Source organism: Crocuta crocuta, unplaced genomic scaffold, assembly GCF_008692635.1.
Source record: "Crocuta crocuta isolate KB4526 unplaced genomic scaffold, BGI_CrCroc_1.0 scaffold334, whole genome shotgun sequence".
Lineage (NCBI taxonomy): Eukaryota > Metazoa > Chordata > Mammalia > Carnivora > Hyaenidae > Crocuta > Crocuta crocuta.
In genome coordinates, this window is record NW_027533260.1 from 3,855,524 (window position 1) to 3,878,387 (window position 22,864).

Here is a 22,864-nt window from a genome sequence, read left to right on the forward strand (position 1 = left end):
TAGGGGTGTATATAGATTTCATATTGCCTTGGACTTACAGCCACATGAAACGAATATAAAGTATCCACGACAAAAGACAACTTGCACCTCTCTTACCAGAGGTCAATGGGAGTAGGCAGAATGTAGCAAAGGAGGCTCTCCTTGGGACTTTTGGTCTTTTTTTTTTAATGTTTTACTTATTTTTGAGAGAGAGATAGACAGCATGAGCAGGGGAGGGTCAGAGAGAGAGGGAGACACAGAATCTGAAGACAGGCTCCAGGCTCTGAGCTAGCTGTCAGCACAGAGCCCGAAGTGGGGCTCGAACCCATGAACCGTGAGATCATGACCTGAGCTGAAGTCGGACGCTTAACAGACTAAGCTACCCAGGTGCCCCGGGCTTTTGGTCTTAATAAAGGATCTCCCCAAATTAAGCCCATACCGAGAGCAGAGTGTTCTCGATACAGGCTCAGCTGTGGCAAACGTGGAGACTAACCTGACGAAATCTTCGGGAAGCAGCTCAGGACTAACACCCAGGGAGTCAAGCACATCGTCTCGTATCTGGAGCAAGAGCTCAGAATCTTCCCCAAAGGTATCAGAACGAGGGTCTCTTCCTTTATCCGTGCGGAACTTCAGGAGCACTGGAAAGACGAAGAAGGAAGGTTAAAAACCAGGTCTTTCTGTAACAAACGCTTACAGATGTTGAGAACGAAAACAAAGAAAATGGTACTTTAATTAAAATGTGGGCCAAGTGAGGGGCACCTGGTTGGCTGAGTTGGAAGAATGTGCAGTTCTTGATCTCAGGATTGTGAATTCAAGCCCCATGTGGGGTACAGAAATTACTTAAATAAACCTTTATTTTCTTAACATAGTTTTTAAATGTTTACTTACTTGTTTTGAGAGAAAGTGCAAGTCGGGAGGGGCACAGCGAGGGAGAGAATCCTAAGCAGGCTCTGCATGGTCACTGGAGAGCCTGGTGCAGGTCTCAAACTCCTAAACCATGAGATCATGACCTGAACCGAAATCAAGTCAAACGCTTAACTGACTGAGCCACCCAGGCAACCCTAAATAAAACTAAAAAAAAAAAAAAAAAAAAAAAAAAAAAAAAGGGNNNNAAAGCGGGCCAAGTGAAAGGTAATATACTTTTCATTTATTCACAAAAATAGCCAGAAAGTCAATCAATAATCACATTTATTGTGACTACAATTACTGTGAACGGTCCCACAACAGGGTAGCAGAGGAGCTGACGTCCCCGGTAGGGTGGCGTCAGTTAAGGCCTCCCTGAAGAAGAAGTGACTGAGTCTAGTGTGTGTGAGCCTGGGCGTGTGGGGACGCAGGGGAGAAGCTTCCAGCAGAGGCAGAAGACCCTGTTGTGCCCTGGAAGACGGGTCAGGGGTGGGAGGCACGCATTCTAGCAATCAGTTCAAAGGGCTGCTCCAGCCAGAGAGGCCAGCCCAACGCTCAGACCCCTTAGACAGGCAGGTCATTACAAACAAAACCTCGCTCCTATGTCAACCTCCAGAACGAAGGTTCCATCTTGCTTGTGAAGCAGAGGAGAGGGTAGCAGCAAATCAGAGCTCCCACATCATGAGACCCTAACAGGGTCTGAATTTTTAACCCCGACAAAAAGACACAGTAAGGGGCCTGAGGCTGATCAAAATACCAGCACCTTCTACTGGCACCGTACCTTGTTCACGATGCTCACTGCATGCCGGGTGGGTGGTGGTCTCGTCCCCCAGCATGCGCCCCCCGCGGGCGGCTGATGGGCAGCCCAGAGTCTCATCTCGGGGACAACACCCCTCCCACATCACACACGCTGCTTCAGGGTGGGAGTGGACACATGCGGCCCCTGGTGTTCTGGGACAGCAACCCATACCTGGAGGGGGCTTTGCAGTTTAAAAAGGTGCTTCCTTCGGGGTGCCTGGGTGGCTCAGTCGGTTGAGCATTCAACTTGATTTCTGCTCAGGTCATCATCATGCAGTTCATGAGTTCTAGCCTCGCATCGGGCTCTGCATTGACAAAGCCTGCCTGGGATGCTCTCTCCCTCTTTCTCTGCCCCTCCCCTGCTTGCTCTCTCTCAAAATAAATTAATAAACTTTAAAAAAAAGCACTTTTCTTTAAGCCTTGTTGGGATTTGCTGACTCAAAAAAAGTGAACTTAGTCAACAAATTATACTCTCCATCAGTACAAGGGGCTCTTCCCTAAAACTTAAGGTGGATTGAAAACTGACACAATTGCTTTCAGGCTCTGTAAAAACTCAAGTATTTGGAAGCCACCCGAGACCAAGGAATCAGTCCTTCTACTTGTTTTCTGAAGATTCACAAAGTGATGGGCAGCATGGCCTGACAACCAGCAAGATGGCCAAGTGCGTGCCGTGGCCCGGAGGCCGAGGCGCTGTGCCTGCGCCCACATAGGTGGGGGGAGGGAACACAGAGGATTCAGGAACCACCACAGATGGCCCCCCTGAAGCCCGAGGGGAGTTCCTAAGTGGGCTGTAAAGTGTTCCAGAAAGATGTCAAACCATGGAGGCCCAAATGGAAAGAAAGACCCAACCCTGGACGGGGTTTTTCTCAGAGACAGGCTTCCGGTCCGAATTTCTCTGGCAACCTCTGCACACCCAGGACAGGGCCCAGCACGTCCTTTGAAGAGAGGACTCTGGACTATCTGTTTTGAATGATGTTTGCTGTCTGGGGATGTTTCTTTCCTCTTCCAAGAACAGAGCTTCAATTCTACCCAAGCACTGGCAGCCCGCTCCGAGCTGAGGGCGGCGTGGACGCTGGCCAGCACCTAGGCCTCACTTTGGAGTGAAAAAACGCAACCGCGGAAGAAGCACCTGGGGGCGGGGTGGAGAGGGCTGCAGAGCGGCCGGAATCCCTGTTTGGTGCAAGCTGCTTTTTCAACAATGGCCTGTGAAGATAAAGGAATCTGGAAATTTGCTAGTGCAGCCAAAACAGAGGCTACTCCGAGCGGACTCGGACTCGAATGTCATCACTATTCCTAGCAGTCGCTCCCGAGAGGACACAAGGACAGACCCAGAATGAGTTACCAGTGTCGCCTGAGCAATGACAGAGGCAGAGCCAAATGTGGCCCGCTCAAACTGCCCGATCCAAGGCCCTGTGGCAGCTGTGTAGAGACCGAGCGAGGCTGCTTGATTCCAGCCGTCAGGGCGCTGGGCAGCAGGAGCCCCATGCTGGCTGCCTCCCATGCCTTTCATTTCTGTGTCACTGGGACAGAGGCACCAACTGTCGTGAGGGATGGAGGGAAGAGGAGAAGTTTTTCAGCCCCACCACAAAGCCTTCATCTTCTGGTTAGAAAATACAGCTCTTGGAACAAAGCTCAAACCAGTCTAATAACCGTAGCACAAACAGTGCCTGCAATGTGCCAACCACTATTCTAAACATCTTACGTGCATTACCACTCATCCTGGGGAGGTAGGGAGATCCGATTACTCTCCCCACTTTATTGATAAAGAAACTGAAGTTCATAGAGATTAAGTGCCTTGTTCAGTGCAACTGCCAATCATAAGCAGTGGAGCAGAAATACCAACTCAGGTCTGCCTTCCTAACCTGTGTTTCTTAACCCTAATCGAATCCAGAAGAAATGGCCAGAGAATCGAGAACGTAGCCCCAAGGATTCCAAGCGGTCTGGCTCTTTGCCCCAACATCAGGAGAACTGCCATTTGGCCACTTTTTTGTGAGATGCATTTTCCAGATGAGTCGTGCCTTCCCCTCTCCCAAATGGTCCATTAATTTTAAGTTCTCAGTTCAATGGGAGAGAAGTGAAGGCAGAGGCCACATGAAACCTTGCCCGTCAATCTTCAGAGTGTCACAGACCAGCTTCACCTCAGAAGAGGGAAGATGTGGCACAAGAGGAGAGAGCAANCCTCCCCTGTTCACGCTGTCTCTCTCTCTCTCTCCTAGAAATAAATAAAAAATTAAAAAAAAAAAAATACATAAACAAGAGGAGAGAGCAAAGGCAGCCAGCAGCTGGCCCCGCTGAGGGCCGGCAGGCCAGCACTGTCCAGATACCTTGCTGACCACATCTGAAGTCCTCTCAGGGCCTCGAGGAAGGGGGCCAGTCCGTCTGGCCACTTACTTGCAGCAAAGCAAACAGAAGCTGTATTTTTCACTCTTTTTCAAATGTCAGCGCTCCAGTCAGCAGGTGTGTAGGGGAACGGGGAGAAGCCCCACAACTGACCCTGTCCCCTAACAAGTTTTTATTCATTAAATTCCCTCTTTGTTCTGTTTTTGACCCCTCCTAAATAGCCAGCCAGCTAGCACCCCCACCCCCACACTGACTCTGCATTTCTGAAGAGCACCTCCTCACCAGTTTCCAGATTATAAAACTGTTCCATTAAGATCAAATATTGTTGGGGATGGTGAGCTGCTCTGCCAAAAGATGACTCATCGAATCATATCAAAACACTGCACAAAATTAGAGTTCCAAACTTGATTAACTTCCTCTGAATCTTTTAATTAACTCAGGTTGTTAAATTCTGGGGGAATGACATTCATCGCTACAGATGATAGGCCAGTATCTCTGTCCAAGTTCAGGACTTGCCCGTGTAAGGGAAAAAGGCAAACTTTGAAAAGGAGAAACCAAGCACCTTTTCATGTGTTAAAAGAAAAATGATATACATGTGAATACACTGCTATTCCGCAAAAAGACTGACACTCAAATTCACATTTATTCTGAATCAGAGTATCAGATTCACGTTATGATAGAAATGTGGAAAGCAATACTATTAATCACTGTTCTTTTTTTTTTTTAAATTTGTTTCTAGGAGAGAGAGAGAGAGACAGCGTGAGCAGGGAAGGGTCAGAGAGAGAGGGAGTCACAGACCGAAACAGGCTCCAGGCTCTGAGCTGGCAGTCAGCACAGAGCCCGACGTGGGGCTCGAACCCACGAACTGTGAGATCATGACCTGAGCCGAAGTCGGATGCTTAACTGACTGAGCCACCCAGGAGCCCCTACATTTAAGCGGTATGATTATATTTAGCATAATCACTAAGGCCACCAGAAGAAAGTAGCACTTTCATAGGAGAAAAAAAGTGAAGTCAATGTCAGAAATTAGCCCCAACCCAATTGCTGCCCCCTACCCCCCAAGGCAGCTCAAGTGAGAAGGGAAAAAGCCAGATCTACACAAAACCTTATCTGCCCGACTGACACCTGAAGCTTCTCTGCACCAACCACCCTTGCACTCATCTCCCCCATGGCCCCCGTTCTCCTCAAGCTGCTCACTCAGCGGAGACTCATAATCTCTGCGAATGGCCTGCAAATTGGCTCAACTAAGAAAAGGAAAGTTCTCTTAACCTACAGTCTATCTTTTAAGGCAAAATACTAGATCTCCTGTTTGGTCAACTGCTCTTTCACATACCAGGGACAGTAATAACTAGCATTATTGTGACCATTTCACAGTATACATAAATATCAAATTACTATGTTGTAACATGAAATAGAATATTTTAAGTCAAGTACATCTTAATAAATATATGTCTGGGTGGCTCTGTCGTTAAGCGTCTGACTTTTGATTTCGGCTCAGGTCTTGACCTCATTAACCATGATCTCGTGGTTTGTGAGATCAAGCCCCATGTAGGGCTCCATGCTGCCTGTTTGGGATTCTCTCTCTCCCTTTCTCTCTGTCCCTCCTGTGCTCATGTTCTCTCTCTCAAAATAAATAAACATTAAAAAAAAAATAACGAAAGGTGGGGACCCAGACAAGGTACTCTGGGAGAACATTCTTAGAATGGGTGGTCTCAGTGGGGAGAACCATCTCGCTCCGACTGGCCACCAGGCCCAAACACGGACCCTGGGCATGCTTTCACCCCTGGCACATCCACGTGCTGCTCTCTAGAGCCTGGGGAGTTTGGAAATTGGCAGACAGCAGCCGTGACGACCACGGCGCTGGAGCTGGGCTGCCTGGGCTGGGTCCCGATTCTCCCACTCACTGTGACCTCGGGCTTGTGACAACCTCCCGAGCCTGCTCTGTAAAATGGGAGTCCTGAGTGCACTTCCCTTAGGGGGTTTAAGGAGTAAGTGAAGTAACCCCCGGAAAGCAGCCGGGGCAGCACGGCGAGCAGCGTAAGTACTGCATACAGGACAGTTCCAGAGCCACAGCTCTCCCGCGGTCTCCATAAACCTAGCTTGCACGTCCCCAGAGAAACGGACACGTTTCTTCACGCTGAAATTCCCCACTTAACCCCGTTACCATCACTAACGTAGTCGTCAGCTCTGGAGACTGGAGAGCTCGGCTCTGAACAATCCTCACGCTCTTCACACCCGACGCTCTTTCCTCAGATGCCCGGATCTCACTCTGGGGTTGGACCGGTGTTGGTATAAACTCACTTGTACGAGGACTGGCCGGTCTCCTCTCCTGGATTTTTGTGCTTGTGGGACAGAAACTGTATCTGCTTGGTTCACTATTCTCTAATTAACGCCCAGCACAGGGCATGCCCCACAGTGGGCACTGAGAAAATAACTGCAATGTGGGAAGCCTCACTGTTGGGCCAAGGAAGAAAACACACAAAGGAGGGCTCGCGACAACTGACACCTCACACCTCCCAACCAGGCCTGCTCTTCTACTAACAGAATTTACCAGAGTTTTCAAGATAGCCAGGATGGATCTGTTCCTTACCATGTTATTTACAAACAGTAGATCTGGAAGGGCCAGCAAGAAACAAGATATACAGTGTACCACGTGTGCCCTCAAGAGGGAAACAAGATGAAGTCTGGCTTTCAAGGCCACAGCTGAGGGCTAAAGGTGCAGAAAAGCCAGCCGACAGGCATGAAGCTCAAAGGAGAGCTGGACTGGAGAAGGCAGGCACATTACACTGGGAGTCTGGCTCTCAAACTCTTTCCTACCTTTGGAGGCACCTGGTCATCTGCTCAGCTCAGTTCCACATTATTTTTTAATTTTGAGAGAAGGAGAGAACGAGCAAGCAGGGGAGGGGCACAGAGGGAGGGAGAGAGAACTCCAAGTAGGCTCTGCACTGTCAGGGCAGAGCCCAAGACAGGGCTCGAACTCCCAAGCCATGAGATCACAACCTGAACTGAAATCAGAGGCATGACTGACTGAGCCACCCAGGCGCCTCCACTTCCCCCTTCTTTCCTCCACTCTTTAATGAAGAAACTTACAAGTAGGTATTTGCATGCATTCATTCATTCTTTTCATCCACAAACATTTCCTGAGCACCTGCACTCCACGCCTACACCCTGTGCTAGGGGCCCAGAAGGGACCCAGACAGCCCCAGGCCCTGCAATCCACAGAGGGCATGCTCATAAGCCCCGAATGTCACCACAGCCACAAAGTGCTTTGATCTTGCTCTCCAGAGAGGCTCAGCACTGGAGCGGCCTCAGACTTGCTCTGAACGGCCCCTCCTGAGCTCAGAGTCCTAGCCACCATTCACCTCTGCAGTGAAACCTGGTGCAGGACCTCATCACAGATCAGCTCAAAACAGAAAAGCTGCCTGTTATTTACGTCTCATTTTCTTCTGAAAAGAATCTGAAGTAGCTGCGTGGAAGTTGGTGGTGGGGGGAAAGGAGGGTGCTGCTTCTCAGAAATGACCTGAAAACAAGATGCCATTTTTTGCCTACCAAATTAAAGGCCAAGGTTACTCAACCTAAGCAAGAAGGCAGAAGGCACTGCTCTGTCACCCAGAGCTCTGGTGGGTGTGTATATGCTCAATAAACTGTGAGAAGATGTGGTCCAGAGGATCTTTACAAAGGGTCACGCCTCTTGGCCAGTGACTGAGTCATGTATAAATGGTCACTGTCACATTATTTATACCACTGAAAATCTGGAAATAACCTCACATCAGGTTAACAGGATGGTTACACAAAATATATATTGACAGGAATAGTATTCAGCTATTAAAATTATGTTTAAGCAGGTTTTAGTCACATGGTTTTTGCAACATTCAGGCTAAAAAAAATCCCACAGGAGCACTAGTTGGCTGTCAGTGGAGCGTGTGACTCTTGACCTCGGGGTCATGAGTTCAAGTCCCACTTTGGATGTGGAGATTACTTAACCTGAAAGCAGGCTCCAGCCTCTGAGCTGTCGGTATAGAGCCCAACATGGGGCTCGAACTCACGAACTGTTGAGATCATAACCTGAGCTGAAGTTGGACGTTTAACTGACTAAGGCACCCAGGCGCCCCAAAAACACAATCTTTAAAAAAAAAAAAAAAAGTCCTCGGGCGCCTGGGTGGCTCAGTTGGTTAAGTGTCCATCTCAGGTCATGATATCACAGTTCGTGAGTTCGAGCCCCGAGCTGGTTCTGTGCTAATGGTGCAGAGCCTCCTTGGAATTCTCTCTTTCTCCTTCCCTCTCTGCCCCTCCCCTGCTCACACACACACACAGACGTGCTTTCTCTCTCTCTCAAAAATAAAATAAGTCCCATTATACCCTACATTCCAAATGCACTCCACCATGTGAAGATAAAATAGAATGAGGCAGGTACAACGATCACCACTCTGTTCTAGAAGTGGGAAACTGAAGCTTAGGAGAGAGAGGCTCAGAGTTATAATGGACCCAGAGGTCACCACACACACTCATAACCTCAATGTTATACTGCCTTGCTAGGAGCAGAGACAAAGTAGGAAATATGCTAGTTAGCAAAATAAAAATCACTTCAAAGAGATCTGGCTCCCCACCCCAGAGCCCACCAGTTTAGAACAACACAAACCACTCAAACTCTAGTCCAGCCAAATATTCTATTTCTCCTTTAAAAAATGTCAAGTGATTCCTGAGCTGGACTCTCACCTTTGAAAGTAGACCAGTGTTGACAAGTATGCAAAGACCGTAACTCACGAAAAGAAAAGGACAAAGAAATTCTCAAACGCAGAGGCAAATTATACAGTGGCGGCAGCAGCAGGCAAGTCTAAGAGACCCACGGCCCCCTGCCGCGAGGTCCCTTCTCTATCAGCTTTGCCAACCGCACCCTCTACTCACAGAGGGGTTCTGACAGAGCCCTCTGCATTCACACTCACCCTGCCTGGTCACAAGCAGCAGGGAGACAGGGTCTTTTCTCTAGCCCAGCACTTGAGTGGCACATGACCTTGACTCTGGGCATTTGCTGCTCTCTGCCAACCGCTCTTACCGAGGGAAGATGGCACAGGACATTCCCGTGACTGTTGTCTGACAGTCAGAGAAAAGATGGGAGGCGCCAGACAAGAAGTGCAGCTGGGCCGGGGACCGAGCACAGGCTAACGGCGGGGGTGGGGGAGACGCGGGGCTGCAGAGCAGACGGGCAAGCAGGTCTTGCCCACAATGCTGCCCATTATCACAAGCTGCGCTTAGGGGCCTCAGGTTCCCATCTGCTGAGTGGAATAAGGAAATGTCACAGGGCTTTTGAGAAATTCAGATTTTTAAATGGACACAATGCCATTATTAGTAACGATAATATAGTCGACCCTTGAACAACACAGGGGTTTAGGGGCACTGCCCCCCTGCCCCCCACAAACTTGAAAATCCACATTTAACTGGCTCTCCAAAAACTTCACTATGAATAGCCTACGCTGATCAGAAGCCTTACTAATAACAAAAACAGTCGATTAACACATATTTCATGTTATGTGTACCATACACTGTGTTCTTACTATAAAGTAAGCAAACAAAAGAAAATGTTATTGGGGCGCTTGGGTGGCTCAGTCGGTTAAGCCTCCGACTTCGGCTCAGGTCATGATCTCATAGCTTGTGGGTTCAAGACCCGCTTTGGGCTCTGTGCTGACAGCTTGGAGCCTGGAGCCTGCTTCAGAATCTGTGTCTCTCTCTCTCTGCCCCTCCCCTATTCGCACTTTGTCTCTCAAAGATAAGTAAACATTAAAAAACAAACAAATAAACAAAGAAAAAAGAAAATGTTAAGAAAATCACAGGGAAGAGAAAATCCATTTCACAGTACCACCCTGTATTCATCCAAACAAAAAGTTCATGTGTAAGTGGACCCGCACATTTTAAATCTGTGTTGTTCAAGGGCCATTTGTAATTAAAATCCGCGTTGGGCCATGCTTAAACATTTACTAGGTTTGGTGACCCTGGAAAAAATGACTTAGCCTGTCTAAGACTCAGTATCCTCACATGAAAGTGGATGATCACAGGAAGACCTGCTCTCACAAGGGCATTATGAAGATTTAACGGACTTTGACGCACATAAAACAGCTTAATAATAATGAATCCACAATACGTGCTGGGCCTTCGTTTAATCCTGGTGACCCTATGAGGCAGACTTAGGGTTCTGCCCATTTGTCATAATGAAGAGTGGAACAGGTGCCGCAGTAGGGTAAGTTTTCTCACCAGACTCTCTGGTACCAGCTGGAAGGTGCTAGACCGCACTTATGGGTCACCTCTGCCCTTCCCCTCACCTCTCTTCTCTCACAGGCTGCTGCCTTTCTTTCTGAATGACTGTGGTCTGTGTTCTTTACCACTGATAAGGCAGTGGCACCAAAAAACCCAAACAACAACAACAAAACCACTGCTTCTCTTCTTTTGCCCTTCCTACAAATTATTTTTAAACATCTGTGGTCATGACAGCAGCAAATCAACAAGTACTCAAGTGCATGGGCCGTTATCGGAACTCATTTCCCTGTGGCTGTCTCCCCCTCAGTGGTCCTTGTCATCGACGGACACCAAAACACCCACCGGGGAAGGCCAGGCCCACACAGCAACGGCTGCCTCTGACCTGGTTCGCCAAGGTTTTAAGTTCCAAAATAAGTTTCGTCTGGGGAGCCTGAGTGGCTCAGTGGGCTGAGCATTCAACTTCGACTCAGGCCACGATCGCATGGTTCGTGAGTCTGAGCTCCACTCGGGCTCCTTGCTGTCAGCGCAGAGCTGGCTTCAGATCCTCTGTCCCCTTCTCGCTCTGCCCCTCCCCTGCTTGCACACACACTCTATCAAAAAAAAAAAAAAGAAAGGAAGGGAGGAAGAAAGGAAGGAAGGAAGGAAGGACGGAAGAAAGGAAGGACAGAACTGATCACCAAATCACGCTGAGGTCTAGAGACCAAGACAACTGCGTATCATAAAAGCAGACAGGGAAGTGAGGAGGGTGGTGGGGGCAGGGAGAACTAAAGGAGGGTCAAAGAAATACAAGTTTTCTAGAGTCTACAACAGTTGCCAAATCATCAAGACACCTTGCAAAAGAATCCATACAGAGATGAAGAATGAGGTATAAGATACTAGAAAGTTCTAGGGGCGCCTGGCCAGCTCAGTCGGTGGAGCATGTGACCTCTGATCTCAGGGTTGTGGGTTCAAGCCCCACGTTGGGCACAGACGTTACTAAAAAAGTAAACTTGAAGGAAAGAAAGAAAAAAGTTCTAGAAGAATACACAAGAAATGTCAGTTTCCTCTGAGGCATCTGAATATTCTACAGATCTGCCTCACCTTTACAATTAAAAAAAGGAGAAAACAACTATGTCAAAGATTCTTGGATACCTGATCATCAGGAATAGAAAGTTATTAAACTTTCCTCCATTTCTACAGAGGCCACTAAGTGAGGGGACCTCAAGGCCAGGAGATATCTAACAGGGCTGGGACCCAAACTGCTTCCTTCCAGATCAACCCTGGAGACTTCAAGGCTTAAGTGACTGAGAAAATTCTACTGGCAGGAGAAAGGAGTCGTGAACTTCAAACTTGCCTGGCTAGATTTCTGAACCTAGAACAATTAGTCACCTTAGAAAGGATCCTAATCCCCCAACAGAGATCCCTGACCTTGCCAGCTGCTGGCAGAGACAGGAGCTGCTTGCTCCGTGGACATGGGGAGTCCAAGGAGTGGAAACACTTCTCAATCCTTTAGATGCTCAGGGCACAGTCCTGCAGCCAAGTCTGGCACTTCCAGGGATGTCCAGGGACTTCGGGTCTTGTGGCACAGTGGGGAAAAGGACAAAGACTATGCAAATTGGCACCATCTTGGCGGCTTTAGGGGAGCCTAAAGAAATTAATGAAGCTACAGATTAAGAACTAGCAAAATTCTTCAAACTTGGGACAGGTGGCTTCAGTGATTGAGCCACATTTACCAAGCCCTTGCTGTGTGTGTGGCCTGTGCAGGACAGTCCAAAGATAAGGGAGCCCATAAGACAGCCTTTCAAGTCGGCTCTGTTGTGAGGAGTGGGATTACTGGGGAAGGAAGCCCAAGTCAGCCAGGGTGAGTCAGGCTCCTGACTGAGCAAAGAGAGTATGTGGGAAGGGCTGAAGCAGGCAGAAGGAATGGAAATGTGTGTAGAAATGAAGGGGTGACAACATGGGGTGACAGCAAGTAGTTCAGTAGGAACGTAGGGCTCAGGAAACCTGGGAGACTTGGCCGGCTGAGTGTCCGGCTACTGATTTTGGCTCAGGTCATGATCTCTCGGTTCGTGAGTTCTGGCCTCGCATCGGGCTCTGCGCTGACAGTGCAGAACCTGCTTGGGATTCTCTCCCTTTCTCTCTGCCCCTCCCCACTCACGCTCTCTCTCAAAATAAATAACTTAAGGAAAAAAAAGAAAAGAAAAAGAGGCCAGCAGGTCCTAGGTCTAGGATGCCAATCCAAGGAGTTTAACTTGTATCCTGATGGCAAAATAGATTCCTGAAAAGGATTTCAGTTTTGAGACAGATCAGGCTGGTGACCAGAAATGGATGAGGAGGAGCAGCTCTGAAGGTAGCGACTGGTAAAAGGACTATGCCTCGGGTGAAGGCCGCTGGGGAGAGGCAGTCCCGTGGGAGAACTCCAGGTCCTCTGAATAGGAGGGAGGCATGTGGCTGAACTCACAGAGCACCAGAGGGTGCCTGTCTGCAGCTTTAGGTGAAAGGAGCTACCCGTCAAGCACTTGAACTTTGACAAAAGCTCCGCAGAAGAGGAAACAGCTAACAGGTTGGAATAACACTAACAGCTCCATGCAGAGCACTGTTTTCCAACAGATTTGTTCTGCGTGTAGGCAGGCGGCATACTGGCTCATCTGTACCACCGCCCCCCCCCCCCCCCCCCCCCCGAGGGGCAGCAGGGGGAAATGACTTGCAAGAGGCCACCATCTACATCTATGCCTTTAGCCCCCCAGTACCTGGCCCCAGGCTACTATTTGTATTTCTTAGTAAGGTCCTGCCCAGCTCCAGAGAGAACTCAAAGGCTTGCTTGGTGTGTGTATTTACATGCAAATACGCCCCCTACAGTCTGCCTACCACTGTTGCCTGACAGAGGAAATTCTTTTTTGCAGAGCAAATACCTTAAGTGGAGGCCATCCCAGCCTTGCACAGCATCGCCTCCCTGATTCAAGGCTTTGTTGTTCTCACTGGTGATATGTGGTATTTCTCTCCTGGCAAGGGTCTCTGGGCACCCTTGAGAATCTAGGGAATCTATTCGGCTCTCTTCTAGAGGCACTGTACGCAGAAAATACCAGATTCAGACCTCCCCATCATTTGAAGGGATGATGAGGACGCACTTACTGTTAAACACGCCATTCTACGGACCCAGCACAGATCAAAAGGCCTGCTGCAACGATTACTCATTAGCTATCAAATGGTGACATAATACCAGGTGCTGAAAATTGGTTCTTTTGGAGATTGTTTTTGCTTTTCGTTATTTTTAACTTTTGAAATACTTTTTTGACATATAGAAAAACCAGACAGAATTCTTGTATAACTTCACCTAGATTCCCCAAACGTTAACAGTCTTCCACGTTTACCAGTATTTCTTTATATCTAGCCATACTTTTTTCCTGAGTGATCTAGAATTTGTCCCTAAATACTTCAGAGTGTCTTTCCTAAAACAGGAATATTCTCTTACATCACCACAAAACTATCCTGCAAACTAGGAAATTAACATTGATAGGGTATTATCTAATCTACAGACCTTTTTCAAATTTTACCAACTGTCTCACTTATGTCCTTGGGAGCAAAAGAAAACAAAAATCTTTTCCCGCTCTTGGATCCAATCCAGAACCTTACATTCCACTTAGTTATCCAGTTTTGCTGTTCTCTAATCTGGAACAAGAATTCTTCCATCCACAGAGACAATTGGAAGAGCACAAGCCATTTACTTTGTAGAGTATTCTTCTATTAGAGTTTGTCTGATGTTTCCTCATAATCAGACTCCCGTTACCCATGTTGGCCAGGAAGTTGGGAGTGCTGGTGCATCCTTCTCAGTACATCCTCTCAGGAGGCACAAGCTCTCTTTGTCCCATTTCTGGAACGTCAGCTTTGATCTCTTGGTTGAGGTACAATCTGCCAAGATTCTTTAAAGTCTCTCTCTGCAATGAGTTAAAAACTATCTGGGGCGAGAGGGTGGGGTTGGGGATGGGGGTGATGCCTGGGTGGCGACTCAGCCGGTTAAGCACCTGACTCTTGATTTCTACTCAGGTCATGACCTCAGGACTTATGAGATGGAGTCCTGCACTAGACTTGGTGTTGACAGCGCAGAGCCTGCTTGAGAGTCTCTCTCTCTCTGCCCTTGCACCACTCATGCACTCTCTCCCAAAATAAATAAATAAACATTTTAAAAAATAAAATAAATAAAATAAAGACTATCTTGGGAAGAGATATCGCTTCTGTTTCACAGCAAACTTCCGATTAGTTTTAGCATCCATCAGGGATTTTTAGGACTATGGCCATGGTCATACCCAGATTGTGCTTTCTTCTTCTGGGGAAAAAAAAAAGAACTTTCCCCACCCCCCACCTATCTATTTATTCACTTATATATCAGGAAGACTCATGGGCTCTTTTTTTATTCTGTGGGTTATAATCCGTTTTTTTTCTGATCCATATTCTTTTACACTTATTTTTTTAAATTAATTTATTCAAGGGTTATAATCTATTATTTACTTGATCCTCCAACTGTCCCAGATTTCACCAGGAGGAGCCCCTTCAAGTTGGCCCCTATGTCCTTCTGGGGTGACCTGTCATTCTTTGAGTGCTTCCTTACTTTCTGGCACAGCAGAATGCTCCCAGCTCACCTGTAATTTTCCTACCCAAGCCCCAGAACCAGCCATTTCCCTGAGGCCTGGATCTTGGGAGATTAACAATCAGGATCTGGGCCTGAGGAGTATTCATGACTTGCTACCAGAGTGTGTGCTCCTCAGCCCTCTTAACGACCAGAACTAGGAGATACAGCCATATCACGCAATGATACATGCGTACACGCGTCTATTTCTGTGTCTACACAGAAAACCCAGTGTTTGCCTGGTGACTCCAATCTCCATCCGATCCCGCAAGGCTCCTCCTAGCCTCTCCCACCTTCCTTCCTTACATGACTCCCTTTCCTGGCAATAAAAAAAACCTGATTCTCATCATTCACGATGTATTTACCAATTTGCTCCATTCCAGAACAGTCACTAGTTTCAGAATTGCTAACCCATACACCATCGTGAAAAACACGAAAAACAAACCTACTAACTTGAGTACAATATTTGTTTATAGTTCTTTTTTCTTTAGTCTGAGGATATATATTCAAAAGCTACCTGGGTTAGTTCCTTTTTCTTGCCTCAGTGTAGTAATGGCCCCATTTGAAATAAATACTTAATATGCTATACAGTAAGAAGATAAATGCGTAACTCAAAGCTGTGGCGCAGGACATGGTATCGCCTTGTCCCATGGCAGGTCCCCCCTGAATGGCTGAGTCTTCAGAAACTGGGGAGCTGCACAAACATGCAGAGATGCCAGCCTTGTCTAGTTATTCTGATCCACTAAATCTGAGCTAGAACCTGCGAATCTGTATTTTTCAAATGTTCCCTAAGGGATTCTGATATCTTATCAGTGGGGGAATGACTTGCTATTAATAAAAGCGTAGGGGTACCTGGCCTGGCTCAGTTGAAAGAGCCTGTGGCTCTTGATCTTGGGGTTTGTGAGTTCGAGCCCCACAATGTGTGTAGAGATCACTTAAAAATACAACCTCAGAGAGAGAGAGACAGAAAATTAAAGGCTGAAAAGCAGGACCCTGAAGCTCTCCCCAGCAGCCAGCTCCCGGCAAGCTCCAGCTTTTCTGTGCCATGGTCTTGGCGCCACTGGCCCGGGACAGGGACTGCTCATCCACCTGTGATATTCTTGCCTCTCTTCAGCCTCTAGCAAACCTTCTTTTTCTTTAAAAACAAATTTTTTAAAATATTTTTTTAAATGTTTTATTTATTTCTGAGAGAGAGAGAGAGATAGAGATACACAGCGTGAGCAGGGGAGGGTCAGAGAGAGAGGGAGACACAGAATCTGAGGCAGGCTCCAGGCTCCGAGCTAGCAGTCAGCACAGAGCCCGACGTGGGGCTCGAACCCACGAACCATGAGATCATGACCTGAGCTGAAGTCGGATGCTTAACAAAAACAAATTTTTTAAATGTTTATTTTTGAGAGAGACAGAGAGAGAACGAGTGGGGGAGGGGCAGAGAGAGAGTGGGAGACACAGAATCTGAGGCAGGCTCCAGGCTCCGAGCTGTCAGCCCAGAGTTCGACGTGCGGGTCAAACTGACGAACAGTGAGATCATGACCTGAGCCAAAGTCAGACACTCAACCGAGTCATCCAGGTGACCCCCCCGCCACTTCTTTAAAAGCCAGCTCAGATGTCTTGTCCTCTGTGAAGACTTTCCAGCTCCCCAAAGACGGCCAGACCCCCAGTTCCCTGAGCGCCATGGCAGTTTATTCGGAGTAATTCCATACCTGCTGGAGAACAGAACGGCATGGCCGTCTCCAGGGCTCTGGTACAGCTCCCCTCACAAGGAGGAGAACTGTCCGTTTCCCTCTTCCCCTGGCAAGGATCTGACGAGGATTCCCAGGCACAGGATCTGGTACATAGCAGGTGCTCGCTCAGACAATGTTTGGTTAAGATTACTTTCAGCTTTAATTCTATGGGTCAAAAATGGCCTAAGTACTTTTCCACAACTCATCAGAACAGAGACCAAGAAAGTTGAGATTGCCAAGGATTCTCTGCTAAGTAATTCTCACCTTGTGATGAAGGCCATTTCTTCCTGCTCTGTGCTAAACCTGCATGTTATTGGTTCATGCTGGTAAGTGAATGCTGTTTCCATACTAGACCTGATATTTTTAGCACTCCTGTTATGATAAACTCACAGTAACCTCAAAAAGAACAAATCAAAGTCAACTTTTTGCCACAGGAAACCAGCTCACGCTTAATGTTTTGCAACATGCCATGGGAGAATAATAAAAAGATGAGACCTTTTGCTCACAGATGGTGAGGCCAACTCTCAAGATAGTGGAAAAATGCAGCAGGAAGCATGCAGTCTGGCCACTATCTTATGAAGTAAACTGGAAAAACACTCGACACCCAAACGAGGCAAACACACGCGCACATACCCCAGGGCAGCTGCTTCGCCAGAGGCCGAGTTGTGAACCGGGTGGTAAGAAAGCCCTCCGCGTGAGGGGCAGGCCAGGGCCACACAGGAATCAAGAGCCTGATGGGTGCCTAGAGGAGCCGGCAGGCAGAGGGCCCTGCAGGGACACCAGTGCGCAGGCTCCTCTCCCTCTAGAGCGGAGCAAATGCCCAGAGGAGCCAGAGCCAGTCACTCGGGCAAAAAAATATTTATTTACGGAGCACCTACTACGAGCACCTACTACGTGCCCCACAGGGCAACGGGAACACAATGTCGGGTTCCCTGCGAGGTCTTCTCAGGGGTGCATCACAGCCAAGCGAGCGCTGCGTCACCACCAGGAACTTAAGGTGTCACGAGATGTGTAAGTCACCGTCCTAGGAAGACTCTTGGGAACGAATTCCAAGGACTAAGAAAAACTGCAAACAACTCGCATGGCCTTTTAAGAGGAAACCGGCCCCAAACAATGGGACACCCAAAGGAACACTACATCGCGCAGCCAGCAAGACACGTGAGGTCACTCTACATATGCTCCAAGATCTTTCCAGATCACGTAAGGCCATCCGGCGAAAAAAAGCAAGCTGCCAAACAGCGTTTAAGAGTTTGGTTACATACACACATGCACTATTGTAACTGTTAACCATTTTCCAGGATGACAGGCGACAAATCCTTAATAGTAGTTTCCCTTACAAGTTGGAAGGGGTGTGGAAACAGGGAAGGCTTAATGAAGAAAACTTACTTTTTACACCATTGGGAATTCTTTGAAAATTGTTTACTGTGATATTTTCCAACAAAAATAAAACTCAAGTGTTTCTTAGGGAAGGAAAACACTATCTGGGTCAGAATTCAGATCACTTCTGTACCTAATATATATTTAAACCAGGGTTTTTTGTACTGTAGCGGCGATCCTCTTTCCCTAAAAGGCAGAGCTCCAGACTTGAAATGTAACGAAATCACTTAGTTTGGAGGTGTATGTAACAGATGTGAAGAGCAGAGTCCTGGGTCAACCAGATCTCATGGTCTCAATCCTGGTTCTGTCTATAATACCAAGCATATGCCTGAGCAGGTCACAGCCATGCTCAAACTTGGTCTCCTTCAACAAAGCAGGACAACAACTATACTTAAAACAGCCAGGGCACTTGGGGGGCTCAGTTAGTTAAGCATCCGACTTTGGCTCAGGTCATGATCTCGAGGTTTATGAGTTCAAGCCCCACATCAGGCTCTGTGCTGACAGCTCGGAGCCCGGAGCCTGCTTCGGATACTGTCTCCCTCTCAAAACTAAAAAAACATTTTTTAAAAATTAAAAAAAAAAAAAAAAAAGAAAACAAACCCAAAACTTCTCAGTCCTCCTATTCAATATCTGATCAGAAAATGTTCTAGAAAAGAGTCAAAAGAGAATATTAAATAGTTTAGGAGCTGTGCTCTGGGCACTCACTCATCTCTCCCTTTCACCATCTCTTTACCTTTCGGAGAGAGGAGGGAAGGCGGAGTTAGCCCCTAGCTCCCTTAACCCCGAGTCAGGAACCTAGATCTCAGGAACCTAGATCGGAAGCTCATGCACCAAAGGTCAAGCCAGGTGAAATAGGCGGGGAGCTGTGATCTGGGGCTCTGTTAGTCTCTAAAGCCTGTGCTTTTTCCAGGACATGAGACTGCATCAGCCCCTATTCAGGCTGTGCTTTTACTGCTATGGGTAGCAATCAAAACAGGCTGGGAAAAATAACGATTCCAATTAAAATTGAACTTGATGGGGCGCCTAGGTGGCTCAGTCGGCTAAGAGACCGACTTCGGCTCAGGTCATGATCTCGCGGTTAGTGGGTTCAAGCCCCACATTGGGCTCTGTGCTGACAGCTCAGAGCCCAGAGCCTGCCTTAGATTCTGTGTCTCCCTCTCTCTCTCAAAAATAAACAAAGAAAAAATTTTAAAAAGTAAATGTGACATTATTCCAGAATAAAAAATTAAAAAGTTGTTAATTGAAAGTATAAAAATAATAAATGAAATACAAGCCACAAGTAGGAGCTCATACTTTACTGGATACACTGATTATTTAGACTGAGAAAAGATTTTAGAGACAGGCTGGCCAACTTCGTTTTCCCATTTTGTAAGCAAGGGGACAAAGTCCTGGAGAGGTACATTATGTGCCCGAGGTTACAAAGACAGCTGATGGCAAGTGTATCTGGCAGAAGGCAACCTCCCACGTAGAAGAAGCTGTTGCATTCTGCTGCATGAATCCAATGAGGTCAAATTATAGGACAATCAGAGCTAAGCGAATGGCTGGGCAGAAAGACTGAAAGAAGGGGCACCTGGGCGGCTCAGTCAGTTAAAGCGTCTGACTGCAGCTCAGGTCATAATCTCATGGTTTGAATTCAAGCCCCGCATCAAGCTCTCTGCTGTCAGCACAGAGCCTGCTTCGGATTCTCTACTCCACTCCTCTGCCCCTCCCCAGTTCATGCTCTCTCTGGCTCTCTCTCTCAAATAAACATTTTTTAAAAATCAAAAAGGGGCATCTGGGTGGCTCAATCGGAAAAGCATCCGACTTCAGCTCAGGTCATGATCTCATGGTTCGTGGTTTCACATCGGGCTCTGTGCTGACAGCCAGCTCAGAGCCTGGAGCCTGTCTTCGGATTCTGTGTCTCCTCCCTCTCTCTCTGACCCTCCCCTGCTCATGCTGTCTCTCTGTCTCTCTCTCTCAAAAATAAATAAAACATTAACAAATTTTAAAATAATAATAAAGAAATAAAAAATAACAAAACCGAAATAAGTATTATTTCTCTGGCCATAGATAAAGATGATACACTCACAGAGAGTCAGGTTCATACCTACGGGCGGAGTGTTTTAAGCTGCTGGCATAACCAAGGAAAGAGATCACAAGGGCCATTTCCCTCTACTTCCAGAACTTTAGGCCAGCAGGCAGCAGAGGGCATTAATCAAGTATGCATTCTCAGAGAAGTTCTCAGAAGCCTGACTGGTAGTTCCAGTTGCAGCTCTTCCAGAAAGCTCCATCAGAGCTCAGAGAGCAACTGAATGAACACAGCAGCAGGGATGTGCGCAGGGCACCACACGAGAAAGGTCAGAACCTGTCACCTGCTGCGGAGGGAAAGGCCCAGGAGAGGTGGACGGACCTCTAAGAACAGCCGGGAAGGGCCCAGTGTGTGGCGTGAAGGCACTTGCCCCCACAGTCAGGAGACTAAAGCGTGAGACCAGCACTACCTCTCCTTTGTTCGCTTACCCTCTCGTGTCACTCTGGACACTGCTAATGCCCCCTGGCGGGCAAAACCGCCTGCAGCTGAGAATCACCAGATTTCGGTAAACTCAAATACCAGAGGGCCACTTTTCTAAGCAGCAGTCAGAACCGCTGAGGTCACACCCCATGCCTTCGCAAATTAACGCCACTGTTTACTGAGGGCGTTCGATGTGCCAGGCACTGAGTGATCGCTTCTCGTGACGGCACAGGGCCGGAGGTCACACTGAACCTGGGACCGGAGAGGGCACTACCTTGCTGCTCTGTCCCAGTCCAGGGAAGGAGGGATCTTCTGAGTCCTAGCAGACTCACACCTAACCCACTGGATGATTTTTCCATACAAACGGATGTTAAGTGCTCTGAACTAGTTCTTCCCAACCCCAATCTAGCTGACACTGCTGATTAATACAGGAAAAGCTTCGTTCCTGGCTAATGAAAACATAAACCTCAGCCTCCTCTAATCTTCAATTTATTAGGGAAGTTTTATACAGCTTTATGTATTTCCATCTGAATCAATATGCACAGTGCCTACTGGGGGGTGTGTGTGTGAGGAGTTATGTGTAGCCGCACANTTTTTTGTTTTTTTGCTTTTTTTATATACAAATACAAACAACAGGATCTACCTCAGTGTCCCTGAGGATGGGTTAGGGTTAAGCAGACCTCAACAAGGGGCCTCATCTCCATCCATCTGAACGTTCTCACTGGCCACAGAGAGCCAGCTCGTGAGGAGCTCGACTTGGGGCAAACATCAAACCCCCTGGACTGAACGGCCAGGCGGAAAGCTGAGCACAGGGGGTCACCCGACGCTCTCACCTTGAAGGAGGAAGTAATCCGAAGTTGTGCGCTTCAGAGCTGCCTTGGCTTTATCACTGCTCCAGTCCACCTCCAGCGCTTCCTTGACAGAGCAGAAGACCACTTTCTGTTGAGAAAAGGCAAAGCTGGTTAGGAAGAAAAAATGTTGGCTTTAAATTGCGAGGCAGTAGCTCTTCACCTTCTAGGAGAAATGTAATTATTTAAGGTTTACTGTTTGTTAAAGGAAGCCGAGGACAACTCAAATCCAATAGTCGTTTATTAAGCACTTCCTGTGTGGCTCCTCTGGGCACTGGGACACGACAATGAGTGACATGTACTCCCTGAACTAAAAGAAGTCAGAGCAAAGCTACAGACCCAGTTTCACTCCGGCTGTCTTGAACTCCGGCTGGTTGTGTTCACACCTCAGACATACTTGCACGAGTAAGCAAGTGTATGTGCCTGAAGATATACAAGAAAATGTTCTTTGTAACAGTCAAAAGAAAAATTAAATGGGTCTCAGTAGAAAAATGGTTTGATGATAACAATACCAATAAATGACAGCAAGAAAAGCAAATAAGGGGTATGGAACGAAAGCGCCAGGCTGTGAGAATGGAAAAGGCATCTGCAAAAGCCCCAGGTTGAAGGAAGCATGCCTGAAACCTATTATGCTAAATGAAACGATCTTGAAAACTGCCATCACAGATTTACATTTTATTTTTTAAAATATTTTTATTTATTTCTAGGAGAGAGAGAGAGACAGTGTGAACAGGGGAGGGTCAGAGAGAGAGGGAGATACAGACTCTGAAACAGGCTCCAGGCTCTGAGCTGGCAGTCAGCACAGAGCCCGACACGGGGCTTGAACCCACGAACTGCGAGATCATGACCTAAGCAAAAGTCAGACGCTTAACCGACTAAGCCACCCAGGCGCCGCTACATTTTAAAATACATATAAACAATTAAATGAGTAAGAAAGTGGTTTTCCTTTTACTTTCCTGAATCATTCAGTCCAAAAGCCATGCTCTGGGACTGAGGAAGGGCAGAGAACAGTGTGTGTGTGGAGGGGCTGAGTGGTCTGACAAGTGGGGAACAGAGTAGAGCAAGGTGGGAGGGGCGGCACTGGGAGACTGACCCCCTCTAAGGGCTTAAGCAACAAGTGAATATCCGGGGAACCTAGGGTTCTCACTGTTAGAGAAGACAATCAGAATTGTGGAAAGGGAGGGGCGCCTGGGTGGCTCAGTCGGTTAAGCACTGGACTTCGGCTCAGGTCATGATCTCACGGTTCGTGGGTTCGAACCCCGTGTCAGGCTCTGTGCTGACAGCTCAGGGGATGGAGCCTGTTTCAGATTCTATGTCTCCCTCTCTCTCTGACCCTCCCCTGCTCACGCTGTCTCTCTATCAGAAATAAATAAAACATTAAAAAAAAAAAAAGAATTGTGGAAAGGGAAAAAATGAGAATAAAGCCTGTGGTGGGTTACACAGACAAGTAAATGTAGATGCAAGCATGCCTGTGTACACATACAAGTACAGTGAAGCCTCGGACTGCATGTAAGCTCTTCTGCGAGTGTTCCACAGGACAAACAAACATTTCTAATAA

General features: G+C 47.5%; 1 protein-coding gene and 1 non-coding gene across 3 annotated transcripts in view; one reads left to right on the forward strand and one right to left on the reverse strand.

The window, feature by feature from the left end:
* The window catches only part of SAE1 (SUMO1 activating enzyme subunit 1), a 75,369-nt gene that overhangs the window by 15,582 nt on the left and 36,923 nt on the right, over nucleotides 1-22,864 (reverse strand). For both annotated transcript variants that reach the window (XM_077747192.1, XM_077747191.1), the window contains 2 exons: nucleotides 21,292-21,397; nucleotides 473-617 (listed from right to left, as the gene is read on the reverse strand). In XM_077747192.1, the coding sequence (XP_077603318.1) occupies nucleotides 473-617; nucleotides 21,292-21,397 (251 nt within the window). The remainder of the gene's footprint in view (nucleotides 1-472; nucleotides 618-21,291; nucleotides 21,398-22,864) is intronic.
* Nucleotides 11,163-11,235, forward strand: TRNAR-UCU (transfer RNA arginine (anticodon UCU)). The gene has a single exon. It is a non-coding gene; the product is annotated as a tRNA-Arg (tRNA).